Raw genomic sequence first — 20,417 nt, forward strand, 5'->3', positions numbered from 1 at the left:
AGCCTGCTTCCTCCTCTGCCTCTCTTTCTCTCTCTCTCTCCCCCTCTCTCTGTCTCTCATGAATAAATGAATAAAATTTTTTTAAAAAAGATTTTATTCATTTATTTGAGTGTGTGTGTGTGAGAAAGAGAGAGAGAGAGAGAGAGAGAGTACAAGCAGTGTGAAGGGCAGAGAGAGAAGCAGACTTCCTGCTGAGTAGGGAGCCTGATGCAGGGCTCAATCCTGAGACTCTGGGGTCATGACCTGAGCCAAAGGCAGACACTCAAACAACTGAGCCACCCAAGTGCCCTCATGAGTGAGGTTTGGAAAAAACAGCTATTAGTTGATAATGTTGCAGTAGGATGGGAATAGAATGGCAAGGGCTGGTAGGGAAGAATGCCAGTGGGATCCCCAAGCAGTAGGCATTCCAGACAGCAAGAGGGATGAGTGTTCCAAGAGCGGGCAGGCTTTTGGGGAACAAAGAAGACATTGTGATGAAGTGACAATAAACATGAGTATTAAGCTGGGAAGAAATAAGGACAGGTGGCTAGATCCAAAGACTAAACAGAGATGTCTTGTAGCAGAAGGAACACCTGTCACCTGTTATAGATGATTGGTTTAGAAAGGCTTTTGCCTTATCTAGATACTTGAAGAGCCATTAAGGGGACAAAGAAAAGAAAGCTTACTGACACTATTACTAAATCATACTTAAATTTAAAAACATAGGCTTTTTCATTCTTATATTTAAAAGTGCACATTTCAAAAGCTTACATTGTTCACCAGTCTCATTGTCTCATGGGTAATGGGCCTAATAAATAATCCTAAATTTCTCCAGTCAGAATTGTTGGCTTCTGTTTCTTTAAGTATACAGCTTAATATTTCATCACTTGGAAATCACAAAAAAGAACACGTGGAAGTTCACAATTGAAGTAGCAGTTTTTAGAGGATAATTTAGGTCATGCTCAAATAGAGCTCTGCAAATTTCTTATTGCACTTTTTCTCATCTGAGAAAAAAACTAGTTACATAAACATGAAACAAACCCAAAATCTTGAGTTTCATAGAGCTTCATTGACCCAAATAAATGCATTTAATTTATTATTCATATCATTTAATGTAGTAATATGTTTTGAGTTATGCAAAACAGTCTTCTGAATATCTACAGTATAGCAGTTATTTCTAATCATTTACTCCTGGAAATTCACAGGGATGAGCAAACATATTTTGCATGCTGTAGGATTTTTAAAAACCATCTTGGCAAAACTAAAATAAAACGAAGTGAGGTAATCATTTCACGGTATATACATATGTCAAATTACTGTTCTACACCTCAGATGAATACAGATTTCTATGTTGATTATATCTCAATAAGAAAAAATAAATGAGGGCTTTGGAGTATAGTTGGAAAACACTGTAAAGATCCTGGAACTAGGGACGCCTGGGTGGCTCAGAGGCTGAGCATCTGCATTTGGCTCAGGGCGTGATCCCAGGTCCTGGGATCCAGTCCCACATCAGGCTTCCTGCATGGAGCCTGCTTCTCCCTCTGCCTGTATCTCTGTCTTTCTGTGTGTCTCTCATGAATAAATAAATAAAATCTTTTCTAAAAAAAAAAAAAAAAAAAAAAAAGAGATCCTGGAACTAAAAATCATATAATTTTCCTAGATAAGTGTTTAGTCTGTCTTGGCATAACTACCATGAAATACTCTGATATTAACATCAGTAAATCATATTCCAAGAATATAGTGGCTAATGGTAAATGGAGCTGGAAGTTCATCACAGGCAGAGATTTTTACCAAATCAATTAAAGAGTGTCAGTTTGGGATGCCTGGGTGGCTCAGCGGTTGAGCGTCTGCCTTCTGCCCAGGGCGTGATCCTGGAGTCCAGGGATCGAGTCCCGCATCGAGCTCCCTGTATGGAGCCTCCTTCTCCCTCTGCCTGTGTCTCTGCCTCTCTCTCTCTGTGTCTCTCATGAATGAATAAATAAATAAAATCTTAAAAAAAAAGTGTCAAAGTTCTGTTTTTCTAGAAACATCAAAAACTATCATAATGTGTTGAATATTGACAGTGGTTCCTGAAAATGTTTAGAAGTTAAATTCCCTGGTTCTTTAATGTAATTGTATGTAGAATATTATGGAGTTACTGAAGAGAATCTTCTCACATCAAAAGCAGATTTTCCCCAAATCTACCTTAGTTCCTTAAGGACCCTGACATCCTAACTAAAAGCAGGGAGAAAGGGGTGCCTGGGTGGCTCAGTTGGTTAAACATATGACTCTTGATTTCAGCTCAGGTCATGATCTCAGGATCATGGATTCAACCCCTACATCGGGCTCCATGCTCAGCAGTCTTCTTGAGATTCTCTCTCTTCCTCTCCCACTGCCCCTTCCCTACTCATGCTTTCTCTCTTAATTGAAATAATGAAATAAAATCTTTAAACAAAAAGCAAAAGAGAAAATGTACAGGGCCATTTCTTCTCCAGAGATTAAAATATATCAACTGAAGGCAGAATATGAGAATTTATTACTCTTCTGTAATATTTGTGTGCTAAGACATCTATCAGAGTTAGCTAACAAGCTGTCATTTAATGATGCAGAATACTTTTCCATGTCAGCTGGGATTAACATTCACAATTGTAAACTAGGGAGGAGCAGAGACTGTGGTCATAGGCATAGTGCAGTGTAACTGTTACAACTCCTTTGGAAACAATAGAAAACCCAACACAATCTGGCTTAAGAAAAATAATTTATTGGTTCACATAATGCAAAATTATTTTTAACAAGAAATAGTTTTTAAAAATAAATGATTACTGTTTCAATGTCTATTTTCCAGAGTCCAGTGGACTTCAAAACATTAAAACCTGACTCTAATTTGCTATATTATTAGTATTATGAGTAACTGAGAAACTTTTTTTTTAATTTTTTAATTTATTTATGATAGTCACACACAGAGAGAGAGAGGCAGAGACATAGGCAGAGGGAGAAGCAGGCTCCATGCACCGGTAGCCCGATGTGGGATTCGATCCCGGGTCTCCAGAATCATGCCCTGGGCCAAAGGCAGGCGCTAAACCGCTGTGCCACCCAGGGATCCCCGAAACTTTTTTTTTAATGGCCAAAGAGTCCTATGCTCTACCAACTGAGTCAATCAGGTGCCCCAAAAGTTTTTTGTTTTTGAGAAACTCCTTTTTTACAAGTAGTAGTGTCTCTGAGGTTATTTCAGAGGTAATTCATCTACATAATAGGCTTCAAAATGATCACACCTACCCTGCAAATATAGTTCATTATCAGAACTAAATGAATTATTCTATCTGGCAATAATATTGTTAATTTTAATTACAATTCAAATTTAATGGTAATTCTACTTCAGGGACATATTACAGTTGTCTGGATCATAATTTAGTTAATTTCCTAATTGGCCTACTTAAATAGTCAAGACTGTGAAACAAGTACAGTATATAACATGTTATATTTCATATAGTGTTGAAAATGCTCCCATTTTTAAAAAACGTTGTGTTTGATGTGCATAACAATTCAAGGAGGTCAACACAACTGGTGTAGCACCTTCAATTTTCAGGTAAAGAAACAGAGACTCAGCTATACTTTGTTGAGCAGTTGTAACTTTATAAACAACACACAACTGGTAAATAGTGGAGATGGGTCCTGAATAGGCCTTTGGACTTCCAGTCGTTTCCCGTTACACCAAGTGTGAAGAGTACCACTTCAGAGGGCAGGTCCTGGCCCATGTGACTTGGAGCAAATTAATCTCACCATGCCACAGTTTATCTGGAAAATGGGAGTAATAGCATGTACTTCACTGAAGATAAAAGGTGCTTATCTTGCACAGCACCTGCAACAGTGTCTGGCAAATAACAAGCCCTGTATAAATGTTAGCAATTCTACCACTATCGCCTTAACTCCTAATGAGATGGAGGTCTCATACACTTTATTTTTTTATTTTTTTAACATTTTTAAAAGACTTATTTATTGTCCATTTTCCAAAGAAATAATAGTAACAAAAAAAATCCAAAGACACCTTATTAAAAGTATTTATTCTTAGTGTGGAGAACATAATTTCAAGGTTCCACATTGTTTGAAAGAATATTTATATCCAAGACTTTGAGAGTGGAATCAGAAAGGCAGAAGGACCCAAAAGAAAAAAATAGGTGGTAAAGAGAATTCCGAGCAACTTGGTTCCATTCTATTTGAAGCAGAATTTTAAATAAGACAGTAAGTCCATGAACATTTCCTAAGCGAACAAAACCTCCATCTTCTTGGAAAGATTAAGGCAGTCAAGGGAATCTGAAAAACACCTGGTGCAATTATGACCAAGGTGCCTGCTTTCCTGGTTCCACGCTGTATTTCAATGTAGAAACACCACAAATGTAGATAATGTAATTACATTAGACACTCCATGATAATTCTGGGGGAAGAGAAGCCTCTGTTGTGTAGCTTACAGATGAAGTCAAAGACCTTGGGAGGTGTTTTGGTCAAAAATGGTCTAGACTCTAGAAGAAATCATTCAGCTCCTTCCACGGCTGTTGTGGAAATAGGTTTCACATAGTATGGACCCTCACTCAGGTAAGTTCTGAGCCTCAAATAATTTGGATTCCCAAAGATTTCTGCAACTGTCTTTGAATTGGCAAGTGCTTTCACCAGTTCATACTTGGCATCCTTTGAAGCCTTGTCATGCTCCACAGACCGATCCATCACATATTCCACAAACCCCGGACTATTAAACATAAGTTTCTGAGCCCACGGTTGATTTGCGATGGCCGTGAACACTTTTAAGGCAGCGCAGTGCAGTTCAGGGAAGGGTTGGTTACTGATACCACGGAAGAGCTCCAGAGGATCCCGAGATAAAGCAGAAAACCAGGATTCCGTCATCCGCAGGAGGTCCTCAGTCTGCTGCTCAGGCGGTATATAAAAAATAGAGGAAATTGCATCCAAACACCTAATTTTGAGCTCTGTTGAGGCATTCTTTGCTTGATAGCCTATTTTCATGAGCAAGCGTTCAAAGCGAGTTCCTGTTTTTTGTAAAACTTGTTTTCCTTCAACGTTGGATCCCAGGATTCCAACTGTGTCTACTGCTACACCAATCATGGTGGGGTCCTGACTTTCTGTCATTTCAAAGACTTTTTCCACAAAGACAGGATAACGCTCACAAATCTGTTGAGGACTATCCATGATAGCCAGGTTTCCAAAAAACTTCACAAGTCCTGGCAAATAGAAGCTGGAAAAAGGGTCTGAATCTGCCCCAACAATTATATTAGAAATCTGATCAATTACTCCTTCTTGAGCAAGGTACTGTCGTCCATGATGAGTATATGCCAGTGATGTCACCATTTCTATACAGGTGGCTCTGACCAGCACATCCTCCCCAGTCAACTCTCTGAGGAGCTGGGTTACCAACCCACTGGTGGTACAGTAGGTTAAAGATTCTGGTGACACAGAAGAAATCTCTACAATTAACTCCTATACTCTGTATCGAACGGTGTCGTTTGTTTTCATTACCCTTTCAGATCATCCAGCAGATTGCTTTCAAATAAAGCCTCCAGTCCAGCTTGGGTTAGTGATATTTTTGACAGGGATTTAATGGCCGCTTTAGCTACAGACAGATTGTCTCCACCAATACAATAAACGATCTGTTTTAGTAATTCGCCATTATTTAGAATCTCAGTAACAGCATCAGAATTCTCAACAATTCTTCCGACCTGGGATAGAGTCAGAATTTTTACGGAATCATCGGGGTGAGTCAGTCCCTTCTGAAGGTCAGCTCCGAGGTTCCGGGCTATGTGAACCGGCTCCATAGCTTGGAGCAATCTCTCCAGAATGGATACACACAAAGTGGTCTGTTCCCGATGGTCCTCGTGGAGCAGGGAGAAGAGCGGGCCGAGGCGCAGCTCCGCCGCCGGCGCCCGCAGCTCGCCCAGCGGCACGGTCTGCAGCACCGAGTGCAGCGCGCGCAGCTCCTCCAGCGGCGCCTCCAGCCGCGACAGCTCCCGCAGCAGCGCCAGCGCCTGGGCCGCCATGGCGCCCTCCCGCGGGGGTCCGGCTCCGCCTCCCTCTCATACACTTTATTAATAATACACCCAGAGGGGATCCCTGGGTCGTTCACGGTTTAGCACCTGCCTTCGCCCAGGGCGTGATCCTGGAGTCCGGAGATCGAGTCCCGCATGGGGCTCCCTGCATGGGGCCTGCCTGTGTCTCTGCCTCTCTCTCTCATGAATAAAGTCTTAAAAAAGAACAGTACACCCAGAGATTTTGTAAGTGTGGTGAAGAGAGCAAACTATATTTTTTACTTCCAATATTCCCACTATTTTTGGTTTAATTATATTCCCACAGTGTCTTTATAACCAAGTAAACGTGGCAAACCTGTGTTAGGAACACTTCCCTGGGATGGAGACCACCAAGACCCTGAGTTACTAAAGAAGCTGCAATCCAGGGGACACACCGATCAACGTGTGATAACTTTAACATGGAAGATGCTCGGGGAGAGCGCCGGCGGGACCTGCTGCAACACTGCAGACTGTTTAGCGTTTCAGTCCTGCTGAACTGCTCCACTGTCTGTCTCCGCAGGTCTCCTGGGCACCGGGGCTGGGCAGAGCTTAGTGCTGCAGGCTGGCCTCGGTACGTCGCCGGGACCGGGAGCCACCCCCGGTTCTAGGCATGCCAGTGCAGGCCAAACCCGGTGCCGCCTCCGCGTTCCTGACCAACCCCGGCCCGGTTTCCCCAGGGGCGTCAACCGGGCCTCGCGATCTAAAATCTCCAACAGCGGGGGCCGGACGCTCTCCGCGCTCCCGCGTTCAGGGCAGAATAAGGGCAATTTCCCCAACAAACGCAGCCATTGCTGCCAAGTGCGGGATGAGGGGCCGGCGGAACCTCGGTCTCACCGCTTGGGCAAGAGGACCCCGAGCGGAAGGCCGAGCGGGAGGCCACAGCACGCGCCGAGCCGCAGGCCAGGCCGCGGGCCGCCCGGCCGCCGGGGGTGGGGCTGGGCTGGGCTGGGCTGGGGCTGGGGCTGGGCCGGCCCCGCCCACTGCGGCGGTTCTGACGTCACCGGCTCGGGCATCCTGGCTGTGGCGTCACCGCGTCTGGCGTCGCGGCTCCGCCGCAGTAGGCGCGGCCCGGGGAGCGCGCGGGTCAGGCGTGTCGGGTCCCGCCCGCCGGGTGGGGCGTCCCTCTGCCCGCTTCCCGTCGGTTCCTCACCTGGGCGGGAGCCAGCGCTTCTTACGTCCCGGCGCTGGGCTCAGTGGAGCGCGGACACGGCGGCGTTGGACGGAGGACGTGGCCGGAATCCTGTGGGCCGCGGAGGCTCACGGGGCCCGAGGACCTGGGCCCGGCGCTCGCCGCTGCGGTGGCGCGTCCGGCCGTGCGGCCCCGGTCCTCGGCCCACCGCAGGCCGCCGGCCGCGCGGAGAAGGCCGCCGCGGGGGATGCTTCCGAAGCTGGCCGCGGCCTGGCCCTTGGCACCTTCGGTGCCCGCACGGTGGCCACTCGCCATCTCAGCCCGAGTCTCGGCCGGGCCTTCCAGAGCATCGCTGCTGGGGTGGGTGGGGTGCAGGCGTGGAGGAGGCCTCAGGACAGTTTGTGAAGTCGACGACCTTCCCGGAGTCTGGGGGCGTCCGCAGAGAGGCGGCCCCCCAGCGCCCTCCACCCCTGGGACCCGGCTGCTGGCCGGAGCTTCCAGCTGGCCGCTACCCTCCTGCTAGTAAGACTTGGCGGCGTTGCGTGGCACTCGGTGTGACCCACCTCCTCCGCTAGGGACAGCTCCCCGAGCTGAAATCCTCCTTCCATCTCCTCTTCCACGAGGCAGGCTTTAGGCTGATTAAAAACAAAAACAAACAAACAAAAAACAAAAAAACCCCCACACCTAGGTTCTTAAAGTTTAGTGGAGAAGCTGAGTTCAAAATTAAATTTGGAATATTTCAGGTGGCTTAAAAAATATTTGAGCAGTGTAGACGATTGTGTAGTGAGGGTTGGTGCAGTTGGTAAGGTAAATCTTGATACCCTATGAAACAGTGTCTGAATATCTTCAGTAGTTTTTGACAGCTGTGCAGTCACACTTGCGGTTCATGAGAGCCATGTACTTTTGGACTCTTGGATCCTGCAGGGCAAGAAAAATTTGACAGAATAACCTCTCATCTATTCACAAACACATAGATTTCTAGTTTATTATTTAGCAGTCCTATCTTTTGAAAATGTGAAAGAAAAGTGGGTACCTACGATAGTTCTCCATTGCTGGAACTGGAACAATATTGGGAAGCTTGCCAAAGACCTAGCAACCGCTCACTGCACAGACCGCTGAAGCGCTGGTCTGTGACCTGAAGGCTGTGGAATATGTGAAGTGTTCTGCATTCACACAGGAAAACGTGAAGGACGTATTTGACAAAGCACTGTTGGCTGCCTTGTAGCCCCTAGAACTGACAAATAGCTGCAGGTGAGTACTGCTCTGAAAGTACCTCCCAGCACTTTCTGCACCATTATCATCAGACTAAAAGCAACATATAAATCAAATTAAGATTTAAGATTAACATATAAATTCAAATTTCAATTTTGCGGGGCCTGCCTGGCTCAGTTGGATGAGCGTGTGACTCTTAATCTTAGGGCTGTGAGTTTGAGCTCCACGTTGGGTGTAGAGATTACTTAAATAAATTATTTTATTTTTTTAAAGTTTTTTTATTTATTCATGGGAGACACAGAGAGAGAGAGAGAGAGAGAGGCAGAAACATAGGCAGAGGCAGAAGCAGGCTCCATGCAGGGCACCTGATGTGGGGCTGGATCCCGGGTCTCCAGGATCACACCCTGGGCTGAGGGTGGCGCTAAACCACTCCGCCACCAGGGCTGCCCAAATAAATTTTTTTTTTCCAAATAAATATTTTTTTTCTTTTTTTTTTAATTTTTATTTATTTATGATAGTCACAGAGAGAGAGAGAGAGAGAGAGAGAGAGAGAGGCAGAGACACAGGCAGAGGGAGAAGCAGGCTCCATGCACCGGGAGCCCGATGTGGGATTCGATCCCGGGTCTCCAGGATCGCGCCCTGGGCCAAAGGCAGGCGCCAAACCGCTGCGCCACCCAGGGATCCCTCCAAATAAATTTTTTTTTTTTTAAATATTTTATTTATTTATTTAGGATAGTCACAGAGAGAGAGAGAGAGAGAGGCAGAGACACAGGCAGAGGGAGAAGCAGGCTCCATGCACCGGGAGCCCGATGTGGGATTCGATCCCGGGTCTCCAGGATCGCGCCCTGGGCCAAAGGCAGGCGCCAAACCGCTGCGCCACCCAGGGATCCCTTTTTTTTTTTTTTTTTTTTAATAAATATTTTTAAAAATAAAATCTATTTTTGAAGTTGCAGGTGGAGCTGCTCCATGTTGGTTCCTTAATGACCTTATACCGTTTGTTACTCTGTCAGCCTTACTCGACACTTTTGGCATCCAACCTGGGGCTGCGAAGGTTAGGAAGTCTTTGAAAGAAGGAGCTACTTGGGCCAGGGTAAGGGCTATCCTAAGACTCCCTGGAATGTATACTATTGTCTAAGTGATGGACAGGAGGGGAAGATGAGCCTCTTCCCTGCTCTTGTCATGCTTGTCTATAAACTGTTGTGTGTTGGGTGAAGTCATGTGAGAAGACTCTCCAGGCTATGATAGTATATGTTTCCTGTTAGTGGGTATTTGGAGGCTCAGAGAGGTGTCTAAATAGTGCCTTAATTGTTCATTTGTTGAAACTGAGTGGACAGCCACTTAAATCTGAAAGTAGGTACAAACCTGTGTTTACTGTGTTTGCTTCCTCCTGCACCTTCATCTCTCCCTCCCTCTTACCCTGATCTCTACTGCTCTCAGAAAGTTCTGACCTGAACTCTCTGAAGAGATGACAGTGTCTTTGGGCAGCTGTAATAACCCCTGAAGTGCCTGTGTTTAACTCTTTGGTTTCTGTTTCTCTAAAAAGTATCTGAATTCAGCTGATAGGGTTTGTATGAAACTTAAAAAAGATGAAAAAGCTAATAAGTGAGTGCTCTCAGCCAATTCACTGTACCATTGTGAAAATATAATTTGAATGATAGGTTACTCTCTTATAGTATGGATGCATATAAATGGTTAGGGAGAAAAATGTTCTGATATCCAAAGTTTCGACTGTGTATATAATGTGTCTATTGGTTGACAAATCAAAAGTTTCTGCATTCTGTTAGCAGATGCTTGCCAGCATGTGTGAGTAATAAACCCTTACAAAATTCAGGGCCTGCTTACCGTAATGTTTGGGGCCTGTGGGGGTGAATTTACCACAGTGCCTTCTAGCAGTCAAAGAAAAAATGCTTCTCACAAAGTAAAGGACTGTATGATTCTTATGAAGCTGCCATGTCCTGTCAAATTTGTAAGTCCTGCCTATTTGGTAAAAGAATTCATATCATTATGGCCTTTGAAACTTGCCTTTGAAACTTTGAATAATATCTTATTCAGTGAACAGTTCATGCACCCAAGTGGTTCTAACTGATAACTTCTGGATTATATTGTGGGAACAGATGTGTATGTGTAATACTTCTCTTGAAGTAAGGAATATTCCCATTGGGGAAATGCCACAAATAGAATGGCACTAGTGGGACAAATATATAAGCAGGAGCACCCCTGGATCTTTCAGCCTAGGTATGAGATGCTAGTACACTACTAGAGCAGGATAGGATGCCAGGTGAAGGGAGGAGGGGGGTGAGGACATCGCTATACTGATTAAGGAGCTAGTAGAAAGAGGATACATGAGGAAACTATCCCGCAGAATGTACAGACTGCCCTTCAGCTTGGGCTGCTTTGTTCTAATTTGCCATGTGAGCTCTAAGTGATTGACAGTTACATAGACTAGGCCGTGGCACTGGCCCACAGTGCCCACTCAGGGTTTGGACACAGCAGTGGCTTGACATTGCTGCCTGGTATACGCCATTTGAGGGGCAGTTACTGGCATGTTATTGAGTGCTGGTAGACACTGAGAAGGTAACAAGCCATAGCAGATGTTATTATATTCCGATGTGCCCATTCTGGAATGAGTTAAAAATGAAAACACCAACAAAGTGAATGTTGCCTAGCAAGGATGCATTATAAAATGGAAATAGTATATCTAGGAAAGAAGTAAGCTTCCTATTCCTGCTATAATAAGTGACCCCAACTTAGTGGCTTCAAACAACACAAATTTATTGGCTTATGGCTCTGAAACCCAGAAGTCGGAAATGGATTTCAGTAGGCTGAAATTAAGTGTTGGTGGAGTTGCCCTCCCTCCAAAGGCTCTAATGAAGGATCTGTTTCCTTGCCTTTTCCAGTTTTTGGAGAGTCTCCTCATTCCTTGGCTCATGACCCCTTCCTCACATTCTAACCTCTGGCTTCCATCATCTTATCTCCTACTCCCTCTTTTTGTCAAATCTCCCTCTGGCCTCTTTATGTAAGGATACTTGTGATTACTTGTGATTACATTTAGGGTCCACATGGATAATCCAGGTTAATCCTCCCCTTTAGATCCAGTTTGCTGAGTGTTTTTTGGCTATGCTACAACTAAAGTGAAGGGGAATAGGTACAACCTGATGATACCCTTTTTTGGTCCCTCCTCCAAAAAGGGAGGAGGAAATTACCAAAGGTGAGCCTAAGAGGGCCCCAAATATTAAAAGTTTATATTGGTATTTCCTCCAAGTGGGAGGGGAAAATGTTAGATCAGTTCTTAGGGTTGGAGTAAAGCAAATCAGAGGGGGGAAAAGGGGAAAAAAAACCCCACTCCAGCTATTTCTTCAGTTTAGTTGCTATCAGTATTCGTTAGCCATAACCCCCACCCATTCCAGCCGATTCTTCCTCAGTAGCTGGTAATGCTAATCCTGTAAACGTTAAAGTTCACTGGTAGAGGGTTGAAAAAAATTCCATTTAGAAGAGTGAGGGGGCAGATCTTTTAAAACGTAGCTATGTGTTTTGTGGCTATTGCATCTGATGGAGTATAAAAATTGATGTACAATGTTATGCTTATAATTTCATAAGTGCTAGAAGGATCATCCCAATCAGGGAAAGCTGCAAAGAAAAAGTGTTAGTGGGACACATAGATAATTGCTTTTGGTCACTGGTGGGTGGGTTGAAATTAAAAATTTTTGAGTATTTAAAACAAAAATAAATTTCTATAACTGAAGATATTTACTTTATTTTTTGCCTATTGGAACCTCTGGATAAAAGGAAACAACATGAAAAGAGAGGCACTCTTTTACAAAGCAGATTGTAGATGCTAATGAGCTTTTGTCAAATCAGATGTCTGTGTAAAGGCTGATGATTTTCCAAAGTGATATGCATTTTTTAAAGGTTTTATTTATTCATGAGAGAGAGAGAGAGAGAGAGAGAGAGAGGCAGAGACATAGGCAGAGGGAGAAGTAGGCTCCTCACAGGAAGCCCAATGTGGGACTTGATCCCCAAACTGGGATCACACCCTGAACCAAAGGCAGACGCTCAACCGCTGAGCCACCCAGGCGTCCCTGATATGCATATTTTTGAGTGGTTCTGTTTGGATTCTAAGCCTGATATAATAATAAGGGTCTAAGAAAGGCTTGCTTGTCAGACTTGGAACATAGCAGTTTGGCCTTACAGCATCTCAGCTTTGCTACTGGCTCTTTTGGGATGCTATTTATGGACTCCAACCTGAAACCTGATACTTCTGGCTTGAGCTATTTCAACCTCAGGCCAGCTTTGCCAAAGTAGAATCTGACAAAGTTGCTCCGCTTAAAAACAAAACCCAGGCTCTGGGACAGTTGCGGATTCAGGACACCACTCTGTGGACTAAATTGCAGACACATCTTGGATGCTGGATGGACCATCTGGGTCATAAACACCCAGATAAAATGACTTATTTCTGATGGGACGATCTGAAATTGAACTCCTGCATTAGCAGCATAAATCTGACACAGAGACTGGACTGTGGTCTTAATTTACAATTACTACAAAAGCTGCAAATTGGAAGAAGGGCACATCACAGGGAGTGTGACCCCGTACTCCAGACTGCCAGATGAAACTCGGCACTGCATCTCAGGGCTATTTCACTGCTGTTGACTTGTTTTGGCTTTACAGATTAGTTACATTTTGCAACAGTGATCTGATAGCCTGACTCTGCATTCCTCATCTTTCTTTTGGTACATACACCTTCGTAAGGCAGTTCATTTATTAAATGCAGCTGTCCCTAGAAAGGGATTGATCTTTTCTAGGCTTCTCCTTAGATAAATGATCAGGACAAAGAAAGGATGGGAGGTTTTATAAACTCATGAAAAAGAATTTTTTTTAATTCAAAATTTCATTCTGGACAATTCTGAATATGATGTCTTTCTGGTTCTTTTTAGTTAAATCATATAAAAATGATTTTGTGAAAATGCTTTTGTGTCTCTTGCATGCAACCCCCCTTCCAAATGAAAGTCTAGATGAGAATAGGGGATGATTGAAAAAAAAGTTATTATTGCTGAAAAGGACACACATAGTTTGTAATAATGGAAGGAAAAAAAATCCCAGGACCTGGGGTGTGGGGTGGGGGAAGGGCATAATGATCTCTGTTTTTTCACAATGTTCCTGCAAGCTTTGCTGTCTTCCTAAGGGAAAACTCACTGTGTGCCTTTTCAAGCTGTGAGCCCTTTGAATTCTAACTTCTTGTGGATCCTAGCTTCAAACTTGACCAGCACCGACCATGAGATGGCAGGGGGGGTGATCCCAATACCAGCACTTTCCTGCAAAATACCTGCCAATGTTCAGGTTGAACTGATGTTATAGACACATAAAACTGTTTGTAACTGGCTGCCTCAGGTAGTCCCTCTGAAACCATGGACTGAACTGCATGATTTGGACTAGATTGAGAATCTAGAGTGGGAGGCCCCACAGTGGAAGGCCATGTTGGGAGCTCTGTTGACCTGTCCTGCCTGGTATGTCTGCTTGGCATACCCCAAGAGTTGAAAATTCTTTGTTTCCATGCATACCACATGCATCCTCTAGAATTGTGTTTCTTGTTTGTGTGCCCTTACCTATCATAAAATTGACTCAGCCCTGGAAGGCTTTCAGGTCAGCTTTAATTTATTGGCTATGCCTGAATTGATGCCTTGGTCCAAGTTAAAAAAAATTAAAGCAAACTTAAGGATGAAACCATTTGGCTTTCTCAGATCTGTATAGTTAATGGGATTTGTTTTCACTGGTTAAATAAAGGACCTCTAAATTTAGGGCATAATTGAGATCAATATTGCAGGTTGCTTTTAAGGGCCTACTGATAATAGTTTTGCTGTAAAGATGCCTTGGCAAAAAGCCTTCTTATTCTTAGAAAGTCCTGCTTACAAGGTTGGCCTTTGGCTAGGTGTCTGAAAACTGTGATTTGGAAGGGTTGCCACCATTTGCAGGGCTGAGAAGAGTGACTCACTGTTCCTAAACTGTTTGTGCAACCAGTCTGGTTTATGCTGTATACCTGCTTTCCTCCTGGAGTCTGGAATTTTGGTACATGGGAGGCAGGGTGCCTACGTGACCAGCCCCTGATAAAAACCTTGGGCACAGAGTCTCTAATGAGCTTCCCTGCTAGACAACATTTCACAGATGTTGTCACAGCTGGTTGATGTGGGAAATAAGCATGTCCTGTGTGACTGTACTGAGAGAAGACCCCTGGAAACTTGTGCATGGTTTCTTCTAGACTTCGGCCCATTGTGCCTTTTCCATTTGCTGACTTTTGTTTTGTATTCTTGCACTGTAATAAAGCTTAGCTGTGAGTACAACTAACCACATGTTGCGTGTTTTCTGTTCTCCTAGTGGTGGGTGGTTTTGGGTTCCCCTACCTACCTACACAGGATTGAACTATGATGTTGTAGCTGCACAGCTCTAATGAAAACTATGCATGACAAAGGGAACTCTGCTCACTGGGCACAGACAGGTGTGAGTTGTGGTGCTTGCTCTAAGAATGCCTCCCAAATGATATGTTTTCATTGAGTCGTGACATTAGTCAGTAGGCTAGCAGTGTAGTCTCGGACATGATGTAATTGGATGATCAGGTCTCAGGCTTTGTGGGACCATACATTATGCAGAAAATTGCACAAGACCCATGCCCTTTGTTCATAACCTATGTGGACGCCTATGGAAAAGGACTGTTGGAGGATAAACATACATGGAATCAACAAACTGATTTGACCTGAACTTCTCAAGTAGGGATTATAGCCACCTGGATACACTGTCACACACGGCATGACAATCCACCTACAAGTGAGGACTGGGCCTAAAAATAAACTCCAGTGATTTTAACACTCAAGACCAAGGAAGCCTAGCACCCAAGCCCAAACTGCTAAACGACACACTCAGGTAGCCAATGGAACTCATGGACACATAATCTGTGGCACTGGTCTTGGCAAATGGACTATATAATTAACCCTTTCTTCTTTTTTTTCCCTTCTATGTCTGCTTCCTGGAGAACTGGGGTACTAGGATTTGTGAATAGCAAAGAAGAGCTAGGAGATGGAAGAGTCTTACTTGGTGTCTGTTTCTTTTGCTGCCAAGCTAAGCTTGCTGGATTTGGGATGTTATTGGATGATGATAATGATCATGGATATGACATGAAAACTCTAAAGTGCACCTAATCTGGACCAGAATATGGGAGATACTCTAAGGTGTTAAATGGTGGACAATGAAGAAACTGCTGAGCCACCTAGAAATGAACCTGGGCATGTAATGTGAGTAGGATGTGGGGAGCGCTGGGTGACATTCTTGCTGTGGGGACTAATACTGAGCAATTATCATGGCTGCAAGGGAGGGTTAGGGTTGGCGAGGGACAGTCTCCCTCAGTTCTAGTCTACAAGTATCTGGCCAATTTAATGCTGACTGTCACTGCCACCCTCAACTTGACCAATGGCCAATGGGGAATCTTAATCTGAGAACTTTTGGACACCTCCAAGTAGCTGCTAACCTCAGGAGGTAACGGCCTGTCCTCAAGACAACAGAACAAGATCAGCTTCCTGGACACTGACCTGATTTCCATTAGTCTCCTATTTACATACAATTATACCTACTTTATATTTAACTCTTTGTTGAATCTACATGGCCTGTTAGGATATCTGACCGGGTGGCCTATATTGTAAAGAGTTCTTGGTTGGTGATGTGGAAGGATAGGGGGTAGAATTGTATGGAAACCGCTCTGTGCAAGTGTCCTTTCGAATATCCATATACACAAGGCCACAGACAAGGCTTACTCTCACTTCAGTTAAATTTTAGTAAAGTCCCCGTCATCCTCTTAGAATCTGTCTAAGAATGAGAAGAATGGCAGGCTTGTGAGGAACACAGCCATTTTTCACCTACCTCTTTATCTTCCCTGGAGGCAATGAGACAATTTCTCATTGCCTTCCAGGTTCTAGTAAGGCATAATTTTTCTGCCTCAAAATTCCCCTCTTCCCCTTACTTTAAGGTACAGATGGATGCTATAATACTCCAAACTGCTGCGTATGAAATTGGATCCTCAGAAACAGAGCTCCCCATTGCTTATGTTACTTTGTTTTCTGACCTCTTTTGTTTTGGTGGTGTCTGGTGGGGCAAGGGACATAGAGAGCTGGCTCCTTAGCTGATCTTACTATTGCTGTCTGTGTCAGAAATAAACTGCCTCATCTAAAAAGGGTTCATTGTTTCTTTACCAGCTAAATCTCTCAGCCTTGCTTGAGAGCAATCATGACAAATGCTCTGTACCCACTTATATGCACTTGTGTGAGAAAAGGTCCAAGGCCTATATGTATGGCCTCTTTCCGCATCCCATCTCAGTTTAAACACTAGTTAGATTGAGTAATTATGTCAAAAAAGTGATCAGATTTAGTTTTGGTTTTTATTGTTACAAAAATTTTTTGTGTTTAAAAGTAAGGCGTGCTCATGATGACTTTTCAACAGACTAATTCTAGGCCCCAAGTTTTGAAGCTGCTCACCAGTTCCTGTCTGGAGAATAATCTGGGACATCTTAGTGTTTAATTTTTCTTTTTTGGCAGTGTGTGTGCTGTTTTATTGTTGTTCTTAAATCTTGTTTTTTCATTCATTAACCAGTGAGCAGCTTCTAAGTGGAAACCGCTCTGTGCAAGTTTAGTTAAGAAAACATAGGCCTCACTTGATTCTCTAAGGAAGGAGATTACAAATGCCTCCTTCAATAACATACACTGTTGGGGCCTGAGTGGTGCAGCCAGTTACCTGTCAGACTCTTGATTTTGGTTCAGGTCATGATCTCAGGATCTTGAGATTGAGTCCCTCATCGGGATCTGAGCTCAGTAGGGAGTGTGCTGGAGCTTTTCTTTCTCTCCCTCTTCTCCTCCCTGTGCAATCTTTAAAAAAAATAATAATAACATACACTATTTTTTGAAATTTGCCTTTTCTCTCCATCTTTGAATAGGTAGGTATTTGATGAAACTCATGAAAGTGAGTGGAACCTGACTTGTCCCCTTTTTCTAGGAGGCAGTGCAGATGTTATTGTGACTTTCAAGGTAATTTGTTTGCTATTTCCTTATTTCTTTGTTTGCTATTTCCTTATTTCTTTGAAGTGAATTTCTAACTTTGTAAATTGATAATGAAGAAAAATATTAACCTTTTGAAATATACCAAATGAATTTTTTTAAGTGTTATTTATTTAAATAATCTCTACACCCATCATGGGGCTCAAACTCATGATCCTGAAATCAAGAGTCGTATGTTCTTCTGACTGAGCCAGTCAGGTGCCCCAAATGAACTGACTTTTTAATTTAAAAAGTTTTTCCTTGTCAAGAGAAAAGTAGATGTAGCAACCATTCTATAGTTCCCAAATGTAAGCGGTATGTATGCATTTGTATATTAAACTTCTGTGAGCACACACAAGAAACTAGTAATAGAGGTGAGGGAATTGATTGGTGAAGTTAGAGTAGGAACAGGGTACATGTAACAAGACTATAGAGTTCAGAGGAAACAACCAGATTGGACAATGTCTATGTATATCATTTTATAGTTTAAGTTTTTTCAAATGGAAATTGTAACTCACAGTGTGCAGCCACCTGCCCCTTGTTCTTATGTAAGAGTCTAACATCCATAGAGGTTAGGCAGAAGGAAAAGTCTGTAGGGTGGGAGGACTTTGCTGTCTAAAATTGGTGCTTCAAAGGAACCACTTCTACCTCCACAGTCCATAAGCAAGGGGCCACTCCTGACCTTGCCTCTCTGACCTTGTCACCTACCATTCTTCCCTTTCCTCACTCTGCCCTAGTCCTCATGATCAAGCTATTCTTGGATCTGCAGTTCAGGGCAGTGTATTTCTTTCTAAGTTTTATCTATGGACCAAAGATCAAAGTATTCAGTTAAGGTCCAGGTTCACATTATGTTACTATTTCAGTGTGGCCAGACTTATTTTGCTCCCTGTAAAATCTAGCTAATGAGTTTTCTTACAAATAGCTTCACGACTACTTGCTCATTCGGGACACATGGTCGCCCTTCTACCATCAACATTCATCTCTGTCAACCAAGTCAGTTGGAAGAAGACCATTTGAGGGTTGCGGAAATTCAAGGTCTTTGGGATTGGGCACTAGTCAGAGGTCACACTGAGGAGAGCACTAAACACATCCCAGACATGTGAGGGCTGATCCTGGTAGTATTAGGAGCAGGCAGCCTAAGGCTGTGACTCATGTAGTAATGAGCCACAGAAAAGTTTATGGAGACAGTGATTAGTCCAGTGTTGTTGTTCATCTATAAAACTCCATTTTTAAGACACAATGGCGAGGCTAGGGTTTTGAATCTTCCTTCTTCCCTAGTTTATCATTCTCCAGTTGCTGGCTACTATTTATTGAGCACTTACTAGGTTTCAGGCACTGTGCTAAGCACTCAACTGGCCCTGTCCTATTAAATCATCACAAGCTGCTATTATCCCCATTCTATGGAGAAGAAAACTGAGGCTCATGGAAGGGCTGTATGATCAAGTTTCCACAATTCACAAGGCATAGAACTGGGATGTGAACCCAGGTCTGTCTGACATCAGGTCTGTTATTTTAACCAGTCTGCTCTACTATTAGAAACTACAGAGGAACCCCAGAGGAGCTCATAATCTGATAGGGAATTCAAGGTAGGCCTAAGTTAAGGCATAAGTATGAGGCATGGCCTCCATTTGATTCATGTTGGCACTTATTGTTTGGAGCAGGCCTACAGTAAGAGCTAAAAACTATGTGTTGAAAAGCAATGATACACATTGGTATCAGCATTCTGAGGGCTTGGTATGTTTACCTCAGTGACTTTGGTGGATGTATTGTGATGCAGAAGCAGCAGGGGAAGCCGGTACACCAAGGTTATGTGGAGAGATTCTAGAAATAATCTTCAGATGTACTGACACAGGTTTGACCCTTCTGTAGATTTCAGTGCTGCTCTTTTGTTGCCCTCTCTTAGGAAGTGTTTATGGGCCTGAGAACCTAGGATCAATGTACAGGCAGCTCCATTGAAGTCAGCCTGGGTGCTGCAATTCTCTCGCCTCCATGTGTCTGTCCCTGCTGGGCCTGGATGTCTGCTTCCTGCCTTCCCAGTGTATTACAATTCTTCTATCTCACAATGAACACACACAATGCTTCTGTTTCTTAAAAACACCCGAAGTCATTTTCAAAAATAAAAACAGCACTAGATATACTATCTCTCTCACCTTCAGTTTTTAGAGGCAAATAGACCTGGGTTCACTCCTGGATTTTGCTGCTTCCTATCAGGAAACTTGCCAAGTTTATTTATCCCCCCTAAGACTCAGTTACTGCTCTCGATAAAGGGGTATCTAACATAGTAAAGGTGATATGAAATTAAATTATGTGTGTAAACCACTTAGCTCATTACCTGCCATATAGTTATTCCTTAATATATGTCACTTCCTTCCCTTTTCACTACTCATCCCGGAATGAGATAATCCTCTCTTTTACATCTGTTAAAACTTCACATATCTCTTTTTCTACCTGCACCGTGGTATTTCTGTAGTCTTATTTTCCCCTTAAGACTACGGTGTCCTTAAGAAGAAAGGGTTGCTTCGAATGCGTGACCCATTCCCCAGTCCGCTACATCCACCTCCCTCACCTGCCATTTACACAAAGTTCTTTGTACACACTGTGTTCTTGTGAAAGACTTATTGAAAACATGGTTAAAATAAAAGGAAGAAAAAAATGAAAAGATATGAGACAGTTGCATTAAAAAAATTGATTGAAAGCATAAAAATGATTTAGAAAGATTCATTTTTTTAAAGATTCCTTTTTTGTTTGTTTTAAAGATTCCTAATTAATATATCCTCTCTCCCAAATTTTAATGATAAAATATAGTGTATAGCTTTTTATTTATTTATTTATTTTTAAGAAAATAAAAAATTCTGCAGAATGGATCTGGCTGAGTTTCAGTGATTGGTATGTATTTGTTCCTTTTCTCCCCTACCAAAATCTTCATAGATACTTGCCTCTTCTAATTTGGTTACCTGGCAAGGAAGTTTCCAAATACCTCAA

General features: G+C 43.3%; 1 protein-coding gene and 1 long non-coding RNA gene across 2 annotated transcripts; one reads left to right on the plus strand and one right to left on the minus strand.

The window, feature by feature from the left end:
- Positions 1 to 3,980: 3,980 nt before the first annotated feature.
- Positions 3,981 to 6,014, minus strand: LOC610717 (26S proteasome non-ATPase regulatory subunit 5-like). Its single transcript, XM_038552328.1, is given in 2 exon segments — positions 3,981 to 5,483; positions 5,486 to 6,014. Coding segments are annotated over 2 exon segments (1,512 nt in total). The 5' UTR covers positions 6,000 to 6,014; the 3' UTR covers positions 3,981 to 4,485.
- Positions 6,015 to 7,409: 1,395 nt separating this feature from the next.
- On the plus strand, positions 7,410 to 20,088 carry LOC119873908. The gene is made up of 2 exons (XR_005366744.1): positions 7,410 to 8,406; positions 15,389 to 20,088. It is a non-coding gene; the product is annotated as an uncharacterized LOC119873908 (long non-coding RNA).
- The last annotated feature ends 329 nt before the right edge of the window (positions 20,089 to 20,417 follow it).

The sequence above is a fragment of the Canis lupus genome, chromosome 11, assembly GCF_011100685.1.
Source record: "Canis lupus familiaris isolate Mischka breed German Shepherd chromosome 11, alternate assembly UU_Cfam_GSD_1.0, whole genome shotgun sequence".
In the NCBI taxonomy this organism is placed as follows: Eukaryota; Metazoa; Chordata; class Mammalia; order Carnivora; family Canidae; genus Canis; species Canis lupus.